Genomic DNA, 16,259 nt, shown 5'->3' with positions numbered 1-16,259 from the left:
ATTTTCAGAAAAAGAAACAGCGCTGGGCAGATTCCTGACCTTGAAGGTGGCTTGTTTTGTTGGTTTTTTTCCCCTCCAGAGATGCCCCTGGGGTTTTCCAGCTGGCCTGTCTCTTGGTGGAGCTGGACACTGCTGATGAGGCCTCAAGGATCCTCTGTGCTGATGCCCTGTACCAGATGGGCCGTGGGGAAGAAGCCCACAGGCTGCTCTCGCTGGCCCTCTCCAGAAACCCCCACAGGGCTCCTGTCCTGGCCAGGCTGGCGCTGCTGCAGCTGAAGAAAGGGTTTGTGTATGATGGGAACCAGGTAAGGAGCACCTGGCAAAGCTTCCTCTTTGGCACAGAGTCATTCCCTGCTGAACAGCTGCATCTGCCTGGCTCGGTTCTGCTTGTCCCAGACCTCAGTGAAAGTACAGAGTCATCCTCATGCTCAGTGCTTTGTGTGCATTGCCCTTTCATAACTAAACTTGTTGCTGTTGGAAGCTCCAGGAACAGCAACAGGGAGAGCTGTTGACACAGTGGGATTTGGAGCCCACGTGAGGTTTAGGTGATTCAACCTCTAGCGAAACTTTTCAGATCTAAATACAGACCTGAGATGCATCAGAATCACAGGACTCAGCTAAATCCAGCCCCTTCCTCTCACGCTCTTTAATGGCTCTTTTCAGCAGAGCCTTTAACCATGCAGAGCATGGCTGAGCATCCTGCCCCTGGGGACAGTACTGTGGGATGGGTAATTTTCCCCTGCAGAAAAGGAGGCAGAAGTGCCACCTCATGGATTATCCTAATGAAGCACTGGAGAGGAGGGCAGGGAAAGGCACAAAGCCTCCAGAATCAGTCTGCAGTGTTCTCCCTTTAATGCTTGTGCTTGAAACCCTGGAAGACAGTCCAGCATGTTTCATTCTCCTGCCAGGGATTGCGAAGCTGAATTCCCAGGTTCTGCCATCAGAGGGAACTATTGCATTTTTTAAAATGCCACGTAAATGCTAACCCTGAAGAGAAAGGTTTTACTGTCACCACTTCACTGCTCCCTGTGAAGAGTAAAAGTTTGGTGTAATTTGCTGCCTTTGAGAAGGCTATTAATGAGTGACATGGCTTTATTATATGCTGCCCTCGGGAGCTGGATTCCTGTCTGCAGCTTCTGCTGCAAGTTCTACATGGGAACATGNGCTTGTGCTTGAAACCCTGGAAGACAGTCCAGCATGTTTCATTCTCCTGCCAGGGATTGCGAAGCTGAATTCCCAGGTTCTGCCATCAGAGGGAACTATTGCATTTTTTAAAATGCCACGTAAATGCTAACCCTGAAGAGAAAGGTTTTACTGTCACCACTTCACTGCTCCCTGTGAAGAGTAAAAGTTTGGTGTAATTTGCTGCCTTTGAGAAGGCTATTAATGAGTGACATGGCTTTATTATATGCTGCCCTCGGGAGCTGGATTCCTGTCTGCAGCTTCTGCTGCAAGTTCTACATGGGAACATGTGCCACCAGAAATTTCTCTTCAAAATGTTCTTATCCCACCTGCCTGTCAGAAGCCAAACACTTTTATCTATTAATGAAATAGAGAGTAATAACCTCAGTGGATGTGTCTGGTGCATCAGGATAACTTTGTTCTTGTCCTGGCTTGCCTGGCTCAGATTTGAATATCCAGTACCTGCTGGTTACTGTAGAAAACACCTTTTGATTCATTTCCATAGGAAATGTAGTAAAAATTTGCTTATGAATCTCACTGCAGTAAATGGAGGCAAAGATACCACAAGGCAGGCAAGATTCTTTTCCAGGAGGAAAACAGTTTGTGGATTTGAATCCGTACTTTTCCCAAATTCCCAATAACAATACTAAAAAAAAGCACAGCACTTCCCTGACCTTCCATTAATTCACTAGTTTGGATTGTACAGTCAAAAGGGGTCACTGGAATCCTTCTGTTCCACAGAAAGGTTCTATTTTTGGGGCAACCCTCCCGTGGTTCAGCTGGGTTTGTACAAACACTCCCCTGCCAGTCTGGAGCAGATGCTGCCCAAAGTAAACCAGGCAGCTCCAGGTATTTCTCCACAATTGTTTCCACAGCTGCTGTGGTGGTGAGAGAAGATAAGAACTGGTGTTTTCTCCAACATGCATTTACACCAGAGCCAGCTGAGGAGTTAAATGTGAGATTCATGTCCTTGGCTGGACCGTGGCAGGGAGAAGCCCCAGGGGAGGGTGGGAGAGTGCTGGGTAAGAGCAAACTGGTCTCAGCAGGCAGTTTAACACAACTGCACATCTCCTCATTCAAATCTTCCTCTGCTGCCTTTTTCTCTTCCACTGTTAAGCTGCTACAGAGAGTGATCAGAACTGGAGATACCTCCTGCCTTCTGCCCATCATGGACATTTTCAAGGATGAGGACAGGAAGCTGATGCAAACCCACTGCCACGTCCAAGCACTGGCCATCCTGGAGAGCCAACAGGAGGATGCTCACATCAAAGAGGCCATTGCCTACCTGTCCTTTGCAATTATTGCTGCAGGTAGGGCATCAGGGTACCCATGGAGATGGACTTCCAGGGCAAATCAGATCAGTGGGTGGGACAGAACGTCCAGCCAGTTCTCACTTGCCATCTCCCCAGTGAGAAGACTGAAACAGCAGGGTCATCTGCACTGTAAAAAGGAGCAATAAAACAATAAATAATAAGTAAACAATCTGTGAATTCCTTGAAATGGGTTGCAAGTGTTCAGGTCAGTTCTACAGGGACCTCAGCCCCTTTTCTTCACTTGCCAGAAAGCCCAGCCTGTGCAGTTCCAGTGCAAAGAGTGAGTGCAGCCACTTCCATGGCATCACTATCCCAGCTTTTCCCGAGGAGAGAGATCAGGCTGACGTGGGAACGCTTCTGGCGTGTTCCAAGTGAAACCATGTTTGTATGGAAATCTGCCTTTCACTCTGAGCAAATGTTATGACAGCAGCACCGAGGAGAAGAGAGACTGGCTCATGAAAATGGAAAAAACCCTGTTAATTGCTTGGAGATGGTTCCATTTTGCAGCCCGTGCGTTCCAGCTTATCAGCTCCCCACCTGCTAGAACAGATGCTTGTTGAGAAATAGAGATTGTCTTTCCAGGAGCCAATTGGTCGAGCTCCAGAGTGATAATAACCTTTGGTACAGGGGTTTTGGAGCATATCAGGAGGGAGAAAAAGCCTCATTACTGTAACAGAATTGCTTGGAGCCCATCTGCTGGCTCATCTCTGCAGGCAGCTGCATTTGCTGACCTCCCTATGAAAACATATTTCCAGTGGCACTGATGATTTATCATCCAGTATTGGGATGCCACAGTTATGGATTGCAACCCTGGGCACGTTAAGATCCTTATCGAAATTGCCTTGAAAGGAAGGGCCATGTGGATGGCAGGAAGATAAATGCTCTGCAGTCAGGGAGTGGATGGACCAGGATTTTCACTGTCAGCTCTATGTGTTTATTTGGGCAGCACTTCTGTGAAAGCAGAGGGGAAAAAGGCAAAAAAAATATAAAAAATCTTAGCATCTCAAATCCCAGTGCATATTAATTCTGGCAGGGAATTAGTCAGTCCCATCTGGATTACTCATTTGTCCCAAACAAGGTGTACCTTCCCTGCCCATGGCAGGGGGTTGGACCCTTTAAGGTCCCTTCCAACCCAAACTATTCTGTGATTCTGTCTCCACTTTATTAAAGCAGCCAAATGACTCTGTGCCTCCACTCTCACACACCCACAGATCTCCTGCTTAGAGCCTTTTCTCTCCTTTCTGCAGCTCCTATTCCAACCTGACACAGATTATCTTTCCCTTTCAACTCAGAACCGAGAGTATGAGATAAGAATTCCACTTGCAACAGAAATAAGGGAAACTTCCACTTAAGCCCTCTCATTGTAGTTCCTCAAGCATCCTTAGGCAAAGTGGAATTTTCCTCCATTTTCCTGTGGGTGTCCCCGAGTAACCACGGCTGCCTCCCTGTGCTGCAGGTGGTGCTGCTGGAGATTGCCTCCTCAGCAGGGCTCGGTGCTACGGGCGCCTTGGCCAGATGAAAACTGCTATTTTTGATTTCAATGCCATCTTGAGGGAGGATCCCAGCAACGTGCAGGCTCTGAGCGGCCGAGGATTCGTTTTCCTTGCCCTGAGGCGGCAGAAGGTACTTCCACTGTGCTGATTTCCTGGGGGTTGTTCTGAGGGTATTCAATGATGTCAGTGCAAGGCATCACAGAGTTTGTCCTGGGCTCACTGAATTCAAGTTTCTCACGGAATTTGGGCAGTGAGAGGCTCTGGTTTTGGCTGGGTGTATAAGCAGCCCACCTGACGTTACTGATCTGTTTGTTTTCCCAAGCCTAGGGAGAGGAAAGCTAAACTTAGTCACAATTTCCAGTGATAACCCAAGGAGTTCCAAACCCTTTGCAAACAGCCATCCAAACCTGCCTTTATGCTCTTCTGCCAGCTTTGCAAAGGGAAAAGATGCAGGCCAAGGACAGGGAAGAGCCAGGAGTTTCTGTGGGACGGCAGAGAGCTGAGAGCACCTGAAAGAACAAATGCCCAGTATTGAGTTATTGCTTCCATGTCATTTCTTGGTGTTATTTTTCCATAGGAGGCAGTGCAAGATTTGATCTCAGCACTGAAGGTGGAGGCAGAGGCAGTGATCCCAGCAATCCTGTCCCTGAAGGGTGAAGCCCAGGAGTTGATCACTGGGTGGCTCCTCCAGCACGGCAGGGCTGCGCTGACCCAGCTCGTGGCTACCACGGACACCTCAAAGGGAGAAACCCTCGGGGACCTCCTTGTGATTGCAGGAGCGCTGATTAAAATCTGCAAGGCTGCACAGTGTCACATCTTCTACACAGATGTCCTGATTGCAAGTGGTGAGTCCTCTCAAGAGAAGCTTGGGAATGCTTTGGGAAGGAGTTTGAGGTAATTAACGCCTTTAGGTGTGGGCTGTGGACAGGCTTCCCAAATCCTGCCGCAGTGAATTTTCTTGGTGTCTCTCCCCCCATGGAAAGGGTTATGTAGCTTGTGCTGGTGTCACCCAACAGGGAGGTGTGAGGAGGCCCTTACCCATCTCCAGGGAGCGTTTGGCCACTGCCCCACGGAGGACTTTGCCAGGGCACGACTGGCTGTGCTGCAGCTGAAGAGCAGGGACGTGGCAGGAGCAGCTCACTCGCTCAGTGCCCTGGCCCAGAGAGATGAAAGGGAGCTGGAATTTCTCCTGAACTTTGTAGACACCGAGCAACAGCAGCAGCTCGCTCAGGTACAGTCTTTTTTTTGATCCACACCCATGGATTCAGTGGGGAAAAAATGAGAGGCCGAATTCGGCTGTAGAGATTTTTCCCTGCCTTGCCATGAGCAGAAGTGTGTGGGAAGACTTTTATATTCACATTTGTATAACATTACTGGCCTGTGAAGTTGGTTTTCACAGCTAAAACTATTTGTCACCTCAATGGCACATTGCTCCAGTCCACCCAGATATGTATTATTAGGCGTTCTTTCAAATTTCTCCCCCAAAGTCCACCCAGCTCTGAGAAAGAATCTCCAGTAATAAGGCAGGAGAAGCTCAGATTGATGGTGGGGAGTTTTAACACTCAGTCAAGCATCTGCAATTCTGATTACCCAGAAGCTCTGTGTTCTGAGAAGCAGTTTGCTTCCTTTGATTCAATTTGGGGCTGGTGAGCGCCCTGGTGAGAACTTATATTGTTATGCTCTCTCCCAGGTTATAAAACAAACAACATGCTGACACACTTAATGCATCGAGGGGAGTACTTGGGATGTATTTTAACAAAACAGCAGGAGGATATAAGTAAACAAGTATTAATTTACCAGTCCCCAGACGTGCCCCATTACAGAGAAAAGAGCCCCTCTCTTCTAAATAATGTAAAAAGTTCAGTCTTGTGGGGGAGAGTTTGAAGGTTTCAGAGCCAATTTGCAATCTTCCACTTTAGAAAGCTGATAAAGGTACAACTGAGACTGTGACTGTGGAGGCCCTGAGGAGGTGTCTGTAAATGAAGATACATTTTGCAGCTGAATTTCCCTTGCTGCCACATCACTCCCTTAGTGGGGAAGTCTCTCAGCTAAATCCACCCATGCTGCTTTGTGAGACAATACAGGAAGGATATTCTTATGCTGTCAATAAGGAAAGAGGAAAGAGAAGAGAAAAAAATAAACAAACAACCCCCAAACTACTTTTTCTATGGCTTAAACTGCACTGATGTATTTGAACCCACTGGTGCCACAGGTGAATGAAGCCTTTCAAATGGGAGAGGCTCTTTGTTTCTGTCTTGAAGTGGAGAAATGAAAGATTTCCCTGCTAACTTGAGAGAAAAGGTGCGACAGGACTGATTTCAAAACTGGAACTCAATACCAGTGTCAGAAGTTTAGAAAGAAAACATTACTCTCTTTTATCCTGGGCTTTTGCTCAACTGGGTAAATATTTGAACTCAAGCACCTGCGTCTTTTTCTATGTATTTCGTGACAAGGGGATGAGTGTTTTCTTTCTGGGGTGGGGAAGGAGTTGGTTAATTCACCTGCCTGGTGTCTCAAAGCCTTTCCCAGCAGCACTTCCTTTTGCCTGCAAGGTTACTCCAGTTCGGGAGGGAAAGGAAGATCTCAGTAAAAGCAAAAAAGCAGCTTATAGAGAGGATAAGGACCAAACTGATGGCTTTACTTTGCCAAGGCTCCCAACCACGCTCTGGGAGAGGCTGCTCATTCTGTCACCCCCATCTCCCAGGTGAGGAGGCTCCAGCAAAGCAGAGTTCAGTGGTTTACACCCAGCCCTCAGTCTCAGCCCTCCAGCACAGAAGCATTTCTGCCACAGTGTTTTAGAGTGTTTGGAGGTTACAGAAACGTGTCATCATTACCCTGGAGTCTGGTCTGAAAGGCTAAAAATAATCCCCCATAAGCTGAATAGGAAAGGGTGGAGGAAGGAGAGAGCTCCCTGATGTACTCAGGTTTTTTCATGAAAAACAAAGCAATAAAATCCTCCCATTTATTTATAGTCTGAGGGGTCCCATGCTAAGAAATTTGTAAACAACTGGGAGAGCCCCATGGGAATAGGAATCTGAAAGATTTATCAGGCAGCAAAAGGTCACAGGAAGGGAGTTTGCTGCTGCTGGTGCAGCTTCAACCCTTTGGTTTCCTAAGCCAGAGGTTCCCAACTCCTCACCAGACCCTCAGAGCTGCTTGGCTGTGGACATGCCATAGGATGCCCAGACTCCTACAGAAATGGCTTCTAAAACTGTATGTCACTAGGGACTGGAACCAAAAGTGGCACCAAAATATGCGTATTTTCAGTCCTTTATCACTCAGTGAGGTAAATAGATGGAAGAAAAGGACACAGAGACTGACCCAGGAAGCCCAATCCCCAGGCACGTGTGCCCTGCAGAGCCCTTTCCAGGTGGCACCACAATTACTCCACTCTGGAAGCCAAAATCAAACATTTAGTGACAAGTCTGAATAATTTTTTCCCCCAAGTCCGGCAGGAAATGCAGAATCCTGCAGCTTGCTCACTCTGGGGACTCCCAGGGAAAAGTGAAGAAATGGAAGCAGTGGCTCAGTTAATAAATTCAATATTGCATGGGTACAGGAACCCAAAATGCTGCTGAAAGCTCGAGCATTAGATTAGTCACCCAGCAGAACAACAAAAAATGTATTTTCTTCTGCCTTTGAGACAACAAGTGCATTTTAAACACTGAAAATGACAATTTAACTACACAAACACGAGGTATTTTGAGGAACTGCACTGTGTTCTCTGGAACAATGTGATCTAGAACTTTGGAATTTCTAGGGGAAAAAAACATCTTCTCTTGCCAGCTGCGATTCCATCTTGATCCCTTGTTAAAATCCTGCCACTGAGGAAACACTTGCATTGACTGGTTGTCTTAAAAACGTTTCAAAGCACAAACTGAACTTGCTGCTCCTTAAATGTATATACAGATATCTGAGGCATGTTTGGACAGGCTGCCTCTCAATTTACAGCCAGAATTATTAAGGCCAGGGATTGACACTGCCTGGGGAGAGGTCCTGCTGCTATTTCCATGTGTGGAAGCTGAGAGACTCTCTAATAAATATGCTATATAGGGGATTTTTCATTTATACAGCAAAATATACATATATTATTATATATATTCTATGTATATTTTATAACAAAATAACTGGGGTAGAATTCCTCACAGAGCATTAGGAGTGACTAAACTATTCCATGCCACTGCTCTCACATGAGGTGCTCAGACCTGTGATGAAAATATTTATCCTTTGCTTGAAGCCTCAGCTTGTTTGGCTCAGCCTTTTTTAAGACCTCACTGCTGGTGGCAGCCTTGTTTATAACTTAAATATCCACTCTGCTGCAGCACCTTAAAAGCTTTATTTATTACCAGTAAAGGGAAATAATGAGAAATCCATTTGAGGCAAATGGTTCTAATGGAGTTTTCCTTATTGACCTCCCCGAACCTAAACATCACGTGGCTCTTTCTGCCTTCTCTCTTCTCCTGTTGTTCTTTCTCCCTTCAGACAGGGGCAGAGAATTCACTTGCACTCGAGATTAAGGATTAGCAGAGACATCAGCTGGCCTTTTTATCCTCCAGCTTGGGTAAACTTCAGTGGACACGAAAACCTTTGTTGTTAGCACGTGCAGATGTTTGTGGGGAGGTTGGTCCGAGCAGCTTTTTGTTCATCATTCCTAAAGAACATCAGCAAAGGGACTCTGACAAGCTTTTAGGCAAACGTGCAGAAATAAAGAGGAGGGGGGTTCAGAACCCCCTGAGACAACAGCAGGTGATCCAAGCATTTCACATCTGCGGGCAAAGCCAGAGAAGGGGGTTAATTCTCCAGCTGGGTGCAGCTGCAGCTTTTGAAGAAGCACCTGAGCGCTTTCTCAGTGTCTGATGTGTGACCAGCCCTGCTTTTCCCCACTCGGTGTTTTCCCGTGTTTCCTCCCTAACACGGAGCCCCTTTGTCCCCGCAGGTGGCGGCCCGGCAGGGCCAGGCGCTGGTGAAGGGGCAGCAGCCGGAGAGGGCCCTGGGGTACCACTGCGTGGCCGTGGTGGCCAGCGGGGCCAGCCCGCGCTCGCTGCGCCGCAGGGCCGCCTGTCTGCGCCTGCTGGGGCAGCCCCAGCGTGCCCTGGCAGACATGGGCACCGTCATCCGGCGCCACGGCCGCCACGGCCCGCGGGCCCGCGCCCGGGACCTCTGCTCCGCCGGCCACCTGCTCCTGGGCCTGGCTCAGGAGGACACGGCCGTCCAGCACTACAGCCAGGCCATGCAGCTCGACCGGGCCCTGGCCCTGCGCAGCATCGCCGAGTGCCCCGGCACCGAGCCCGTGGCCAAGGCCTTCCTCAGGGTCGCCCGGCGCAACCTGGAGATGCGGCGATACGAGGAGGCCTGGAGGGTGACGGACTGCGGGCTGCAAATCCAGAAAGACCCCGAGCTCCAGAGGCTGAAGACGAGGCTGAAGCGAGAGGCTTCGGGCTGCAGCATCCACTGATCCCTCTGCTTGGGGATTTTCCACTCTCCACTTGGCGGTATCGTTTGTTTGTGAGGCTGAAGGAAGAAGGGAAAGATGAGAAGCTCGTGATAAATATGCAGCAGATGTGACAACGGAATGAGAAGTAGAAAGTTTCAGGTGGTGAAACAGAACTGACCAAGGGAGCCGTGAGGAAGAAGGAAATTGCAGTATTCAGGATTCTTTTAAAATTATTTAAAAGTTATTGTGGGTTATGTAAGCTCCCCCCGGGGAAGAAAGCTTTCTTCTGGCTAAACTGAACTAATTCTAACGCAGGGGTTCCAGTCCTAGTGAAGGAAATCATTCAAATGGCTTGCAGCTTATGAATAATAATCATGCATTTCCATGACACTCGATTAGCTTTAACACACGCTATTCAATTAAGTGGCCTTATTTTTATGGGCCACTCAAAAAGATCAGTCAAAAATAACTTTTGTCATGTGTTTGTGAAGGCCCATGTGTGTCACACCCCTCTCCTGACCCACTCCTGGATGGAAGGCTCTGCCCTTGTCAAAGTGCAGTGGGTTCGCAATGATCAGCACCAATATCAGGCAGTGGAGCAGCACAAACACCAAGTAAACTGTTTTACTGGCCCAGGGAACAGCGAAACAATAGACAGCATGAAGGATGAGACTCAACAGAAATGAGACATCCAGTCCTGGGAGTCCTGCCCTGTTATCTGGGACACACAGGCAGCCGGACTCCAGACATCACCTTGGCTGCCATATCCCGGGCCTCTGTTTGCCAGAGCGATAAAGGGAATAATCTCTCTGTAGGGCTGTCTGCCAGAGGTGCTCAACACCATCCTTCACACTCCTGGGTATTCAAGCACCAAAGCTGGAGCATGAACTCACCAGGAATGGCCCATGGAGCTGGAGGTGCTGCTGCTGGGACTGCTCTCAGTGCTGCAGCACTCCCTCATCCCTCACCATCCACGAGCAACAGCACAGGAATCAGCCTCTGGAATGCTCAGAAGGGGTTTGCCTGCTGTCATGTGTGTGGTTTCATCACTGGTAGGGACAAGTGGACTTGGGGGCACCCCAGATTTAGTGCTGGTACATCCGTGGGGACTCACCTGTGCCACGGGAACTCTCAGCTCAGGAGGGTTCCCGCGAAGGGAACAAGGTGGCACCCAAAATAACCACCTCCTCTATTTGTTTTGACTTCTCCAAGAGACTTCTGCTGATGTTTTTGGGGTGTGATAATACAGCCATGGAGAAAAACAGAAACTACTATTGAAAACAAAGATCAAAGCAATGCTGAGAACTGCTCTCCTGCTTTGATTGGGATGAAAGGGAATGGGAGCCTTTTCTTTTTTTGTTATATTGTTGTCTCAAAGGCAACAATCCAGAGCGAAACTTCATTCAGCAGTCATGCAATCCACCCCACAGCACTGATGTCATCTGTAACCTTCCATCCCATTTTCCTTCTCTGTGTGTTCCTTTTCTGCCCTAAGAGCACAGCTGAGACTGGGCTGCTTTCCCTTCAAATTCAAGAAGAGTTACTTTGATTTTAATCCTACTGACACTGAGGAGCACTTTTCCCCCCTTTTTGGCATCAAGATGCTCATTTCCACTTCTCTCAGATTGAAGAATCTGCCTATTTGTAATACAGCTTGAAGCTGCAGTCATCCCAAGAAAGATTAAATACTTGTAGTTTATTCAGCTCAGAGCTTTGTACAGACACTAACAAATAATTCTTTGCTCTCCATGAATTTGGTTCCTTTAAAGTGTCCTGCAACCTTAAGAGCACAGAGGACTTTGTTGTGCATCACCACCAGGTAATGAATAATGAAAGAAAACTGAATTCATGGCTCAGAATGCTCCTACACAAACAGTTTTGCCTCTCTGAAGTATCCAACACTCCTTCTAAGCACATAAACAGAAAATCAGATGTGAGAATATTTGCGTCACAAACACGGTCAGACAAAGTTTCCTGACCTCATGCTCTGCAGTCCAACAGGCAAAGAACAGCTTAGAAATGATGGCAAAGTGTTTGGGATCAACTATTCAACTGGAAGCTGTTCCTCGAGCTCAGACAGAGCTAAACTTCGAGCTTTCGTGATCTCGAAAGGTTTGATTTCCTCCCAAATCCAGTCGCTCCCATTTATTTTTCCTATTTCGCTTAGTTATGTGCTCCCGGGCCCTGAGAGAGCCTGAACACATCAGCCAACTTCTGCAGCTGCTTTAGAAGCCGTCACATCTCCTGGGAATTCGTCTTGCTGGCTCTCAGCCTGAGCTGCTGAGCTCCCCAGCTCTGGTGGAAGTGTGGCCCTGGCTCGGGGCCACCAACCCCAGGCACTTTAATGAGCTTCCCTGTGCCCCAGTGAGGACACTGCACTCGACTGGCACCGGCAGATGTTTCACTGTAATGACAGCTAATCTAAAAGCCATTCCTTTTACTCTCATTTCCCTGCAGAAGATGAACTGTGTTATCATGGCCCTGCTGCTGCATCGAGCAATTTCCAATTTGCCAGGGCCCTGAGGAGCCGCTGCCACCATCAATTCAATGTGTCACGGGGAATTATCACCGGCTTTGGAGCCTTGGCTATTTCAGTCGTATTTCAGAGAAACTGATCTGTGCTGGAATCTGCTGGTTCAGTTGGCCATTGCTGAGTGACACCTGAAGAAAAATGGCTCATTATTTAGCAGGCACAGCACCCCAATGCTGTGGGATTCAGAAGACTCTTTCTCCTCCTGCTGTGTGCTCCAGGAGTGACTTTTTCTGTAGGATGCCAAGAAATGCTGCAGAGCTCACCTGCCCACAGGTGTCTGCAACTCTGACTCCCCAGGCGCAGGAGCAGTGGTTTATTTGCTCCCAAAAGTGCTTGGAGGGTGGAAGGCAAACACAGCTGATATTGGTGTTCGTGGCACTCAGAAGGTGGGGACATATGAGGGCAGGGAAGGAAGAAAGTGCCACCCAAATGGCAAGGTTAGAGAGCATGAGCCAGTCCCAAAGTATGGCAGCAGAGAGTGGAAAGCAGCCATGGTTACAGTGATGTTATTTTTGGTTTCTCACTGAGAGAGTGATGAAGGCCAGTCCTGGCCCTCCCTAATGTCACAGCCTGGTGCCCCCGACCCTGTGGGTGCCACACCTCGGTACAAGTGTGCAACCTACACATCTGAGACACTTGTAACTATTTCATTTTCAATTCTCTTCCCTTCCAGAGTTTATCTTGGGCATGTGCTGCACGGCCAAAACCTCCCAAGCCAGTCAGTTTTGTGTCCCAATGTTCCCTGCACAATTCCACAAAGGCAGCAGCTGCAGAGAAGAAACGAGCATAGGAATTTCCCCAGGGACTGTAAAGGAAATTAAGAGCAGTATCTGATAATCAGTTGGTGTGTCTCGTTCTGAGCTGTGTCACAGCCAATGAGAAAATGTAGCTGCAAAGCCAGAAGGGGATGGTAGGAGGGAGCAGGGAGCACGGGAGGATGTTGCTGATCCCTCTCCAGTCCTGGTTTCCATTTTGTTGTGCCCCTCAGTTGTACTTTCCTCTCCAGGTCAGAGCTGCAGATGCCCAGTGCCAGATACCAACCAGTGTGAGGTACAGGCACCTCCAGTCATGAGGGGGCCCCAGGTTTAGATCCAGATCAGTAGTGGATGAAATGAAAAACTGACAGGGGTGAGTATCTTCCCACTTCAAATGACCATCTCACCGAGCATCTTGATTGCTCAGAAACCTCAGATGTCCCATTATCAGACATTCCAAGCCTGGTAATATACTCACTGTGTTCTCTAGAACTCCCATTAAAATCTCAGATGATTGGGAACACCTCTGAGTGCCTGTCACGGTGTAGGGTTTGTTCTTTCACTGTAGAGTTTCACAATAGACACAATTATACCCTGCCATTTTCTTATTTTTTGCAGCCTTGCCAACAGTATTTTTGCAATGTTGTTTCTTTTCTTCTCATGCATCATTTGTCCATTCTTGGGCAATAAAACCTACTTACTGAAGTAAACAGGTAATTAGCCATCTACATAAATTGCCCTGTGTCTACACCATTAATGTGTTTGGATGTTTTAATTGATTGCATTCTCAACTGGTTTGGATGGCTTAAATGCCAGCTAATGCAATCCAATTAAGTCCACTAATAAACCTGACTGATGAACTGCAATATAATCACACATCAAGCAGAGATGTAGAGGAAAATGCCACAGGACTGACAGTTTAGAATAGACTGTGTCATTTTGAAAGATCCAAATCACTTCTCAACAGGGAAACTGGGAAAATTGACTCTAACTGGTGCTGGAGTTGGTCTCTAAGACACCCTTTAAGCCAATTTCTCTCCACAAAACATTTTTCATGGAATCACAGAACAGCCCAGGTTGGAAGGGACCTCAAAAGACCACATGAGCCAACCTGTCATGGGAAAGGGAGCCCAGATGAGATTACCCAGAGCCCTGCCCAGCCTTGTAAACCTCCAGGGCTGGGGACTCTGCCACTGTTGCAGTGATTGATTATTCTCACTGAATAAAAAAATCATTCTTTTTCGTATCAAGATGAAACTTCTCCCAGTGCAACTTGCACCTTTTGTCCCTTGTCTTCCCCGTGCAGCTGGAGAAGTCTCAGCTTGATAATTGTCTCCAGGGAGCAGAAATGCAAAGGAAATTTTGGGTGATGTGTGGGCCTCTTGATAATATTATTCAAACAAAACTAAATGAGGCAGCAGGAAGTTAAATAAACTCATACTGGGATATGATGTGAACTTCCACTAGTGCCCCACAAGCAACTTGCTCGAAGATGGTGCAGTGTCTTTGTGTCAGCTCTGGAGGTCTCTTTCTAAGCCCAACCAGAGGTTAGGGATTTAATGGAGCAATCTGTGTGAAATTCTCTGCTCTGTTCTGCCAGATGCCAGACAAGACATAATAGCTCCTCTGGCATCAATGCCTATTAATCTAATCTTGACTTTGATTCTCTGTGTGACTCCCTTTCATCTGTAAAATGGGGATAATGCTCTCTTTCAGACGCCTGTCAGCCCCTCTCAGCCCTGGGTACAGAGCGCTTTGAAGTCGACATTATTTGTACATTTTACAGTATTGCCAAAGAGCTACAGATTGTCATCAGCCCCTGTCCCAGGGGGTGGTGCTGGTGAAGGTCACCCCCTGCCCTGTTCCTGACACCCACTCGTGTGTCTGTGCAGCTCCCCTGGCACAGACCCTCAGCAGGGAGGGGGGAACATCCCACACAGCCACTGCCTGGCAGCTTTGCTCTGGTGACAGTGGCAAGGGTTAAGGAGTAATAAAGACATTTACACCCCTTGGACAGGCAGGGCCCTGCCTGCCTGAGCCTGAGTCTCTGCTGCACGAGGAGCCCCCGTGTCCCTGAGCTGCCTGTGCTGCTCAGAGCTGCCCCTTCCCAGAGGGAACCACACACCCACCAGCCAGTCCCTGGTGGCAAACTCCAACCACAGAGAGGCACCTGGAACCCAAACCCCTCTCTGAGGGGCAGCCAGGTCCCTCTCTGCATCTCCAGCACCCACTCCTAATCCCATCTTCCAGGAGTAATGGCCACAAACTAAAGCACAAGAATATCTTTCCTTGGAAACAGGAATTCTTTCTGTCCTTTTAAAGACCTAAAAAGTGCGTTTAATGGAACAGCTAAAACTTCTACGTGCTCAGTAAAGGAAAACAAAGTAAAATACCTTCATTTTGTTTGTAATCTACCTTCCTGCACAACAAAACAAGGCAAAACCACACCTTTTAAGCATTGTGTCATTAAGAATGTAATTGCAAAACTCATCACTGCACTGAAATGAAGTGTGGAAAGGAGACACTGCATTCCAGAAGCCTTCCTGCTGTAGATACCTGAAGAACCTCTTGGGGGGAAAAAAGTAAAGCACATCGTGGAAAATGAGGACTTCCCTAAGAATTAATTGCTGTAATAGAAGAGGCTTTGCTAATGCTAATAAGCAATAAATGCTAATAAGCCAGGAAATCACCTTGTCCACTTAAATTCAGCAGAGCTTGTGCCTGCTACACAGCCTGTTTTCAGTCTGGGTGTAAAATCAAGTGATTTCCAATATGGAAAGGGTTAATCTCCCTGAGAAGTCTCAGCATTTAATTCATTGGGCACTGGAAGCCACCTGTGTGTGAGTGAGTGTTCAAGGGAAAGAGAGGGAGATTCAGGCACAGCACTTTGCAATTCCATCACTGGTAGAGACATCAATGCTGAGAACATGAACAGGCATCTATTTCTGACTGCCAGAAAGCACAAACACTTCAATTCCACCACAGGAACTCCACAAGCCACCTGAGCTCTGCAGCTGAAAGACGTCCTCCACGAGACCAAGGTAAGACACCTTCACCTTTTTCCTGCTTGTCTCTGCAGAGTGCATGGATTCAGAAACCCAGGGCAGAAATCCTTGCTTGCCTTAGCTCCAGTGTCTCTTGGTTTTTTGCTCTGGTGATGTTCCAAAGATGCTCATCTTTAAAGGGAGGGTGAGAGAAGAGTTCTGAAACATCATCTAAACTTCAAGGTTTTCCCAATTCTAATCTGTTTCGGATGTGCCTCTTACCAGCACTTCTTTCCACCACACACAGCTGGGAGCCAACCAGCTCTAAGAAGATATTTCAGTGCTGGCTTTTATTTCCTTTATGCTGCTTGACAGATGACAGGCTCCCAAAGACAAAGCCATTATTTCTGAGCACAATGAGTTATCCTTTGTGCTCGGCAGCCCCGCTCCAATAAATCACAGGGAACATCCAGCCATTGTCCTGGAGCCAGGCATGGTGCTGATTTACTGGGGCCAGGCTCTTTGGTTGGGCTTTTTGTTTTAAAGTCACCCTATAGTATCAGAT

General features: G+C 47.7%; 1 protein-coding gene across 1 annotated transcript in view; it reads left to right on the top strand.

Moving 5' to 3' along the window:
* Positions 1 to 5,239, top strand: part of TTC34 (tetratricopeptide repeat domain 34) — an 8,456-nt gene extending 3,217 nt beyond the window's left edge. The window contains exons 5-9 of the mRNA XM_027895239.1: positions 80 to 305; positions 2,300 to 2,492; positions 3,952 to 4,118; positions 4,566 to 4,833; positions 5,005 to 5,239. Of these exons, the coding sequence (XP_027751040.1) occupies positions 80 to 305; positions 2,300 to 2,492; positions 3,952 to 4,118; positions 4,566 to 4,833; positions 5,005 to 5,237 (1,087 nt within the window). The 3' untranslated portion in view covers positions 5,238 to 5,239. The remainder of the gene's footprint in view (positions 1 to 79; positions 306 to 2,299; positions 2,493 to 3,951; positions 4,119 to 4,565; positions 4,834 to 5,004) is intronic.
* The last annotated feature ends 11,020 nt before the right edge of the window (positions 5,240 to 16,259 follow it).

This window comes from Empidonax traillii, unplaced genomic scaffold (genome assembly GCF_003031625.1).
Source record: "Empidonax traillii isolate 1590-97213 ecotype Southwest subspecies unplaced genomic scaffold, ASM303162v1 scaffold454:size726355, whole genome shotgun sequence".
Taxonomy (NCBI): domain Eukaryota; kingdom Metazoa; phylum Chordata; class Aves; order Passeriformes; family Tyrannidae; genus Empidonax; species Empidonax traillii.
The sequence above is the reverse complement of the archived record's forward strand: the minus strand, read 5'-3'. Positions and strand labels throughout refer to the sequence as shown.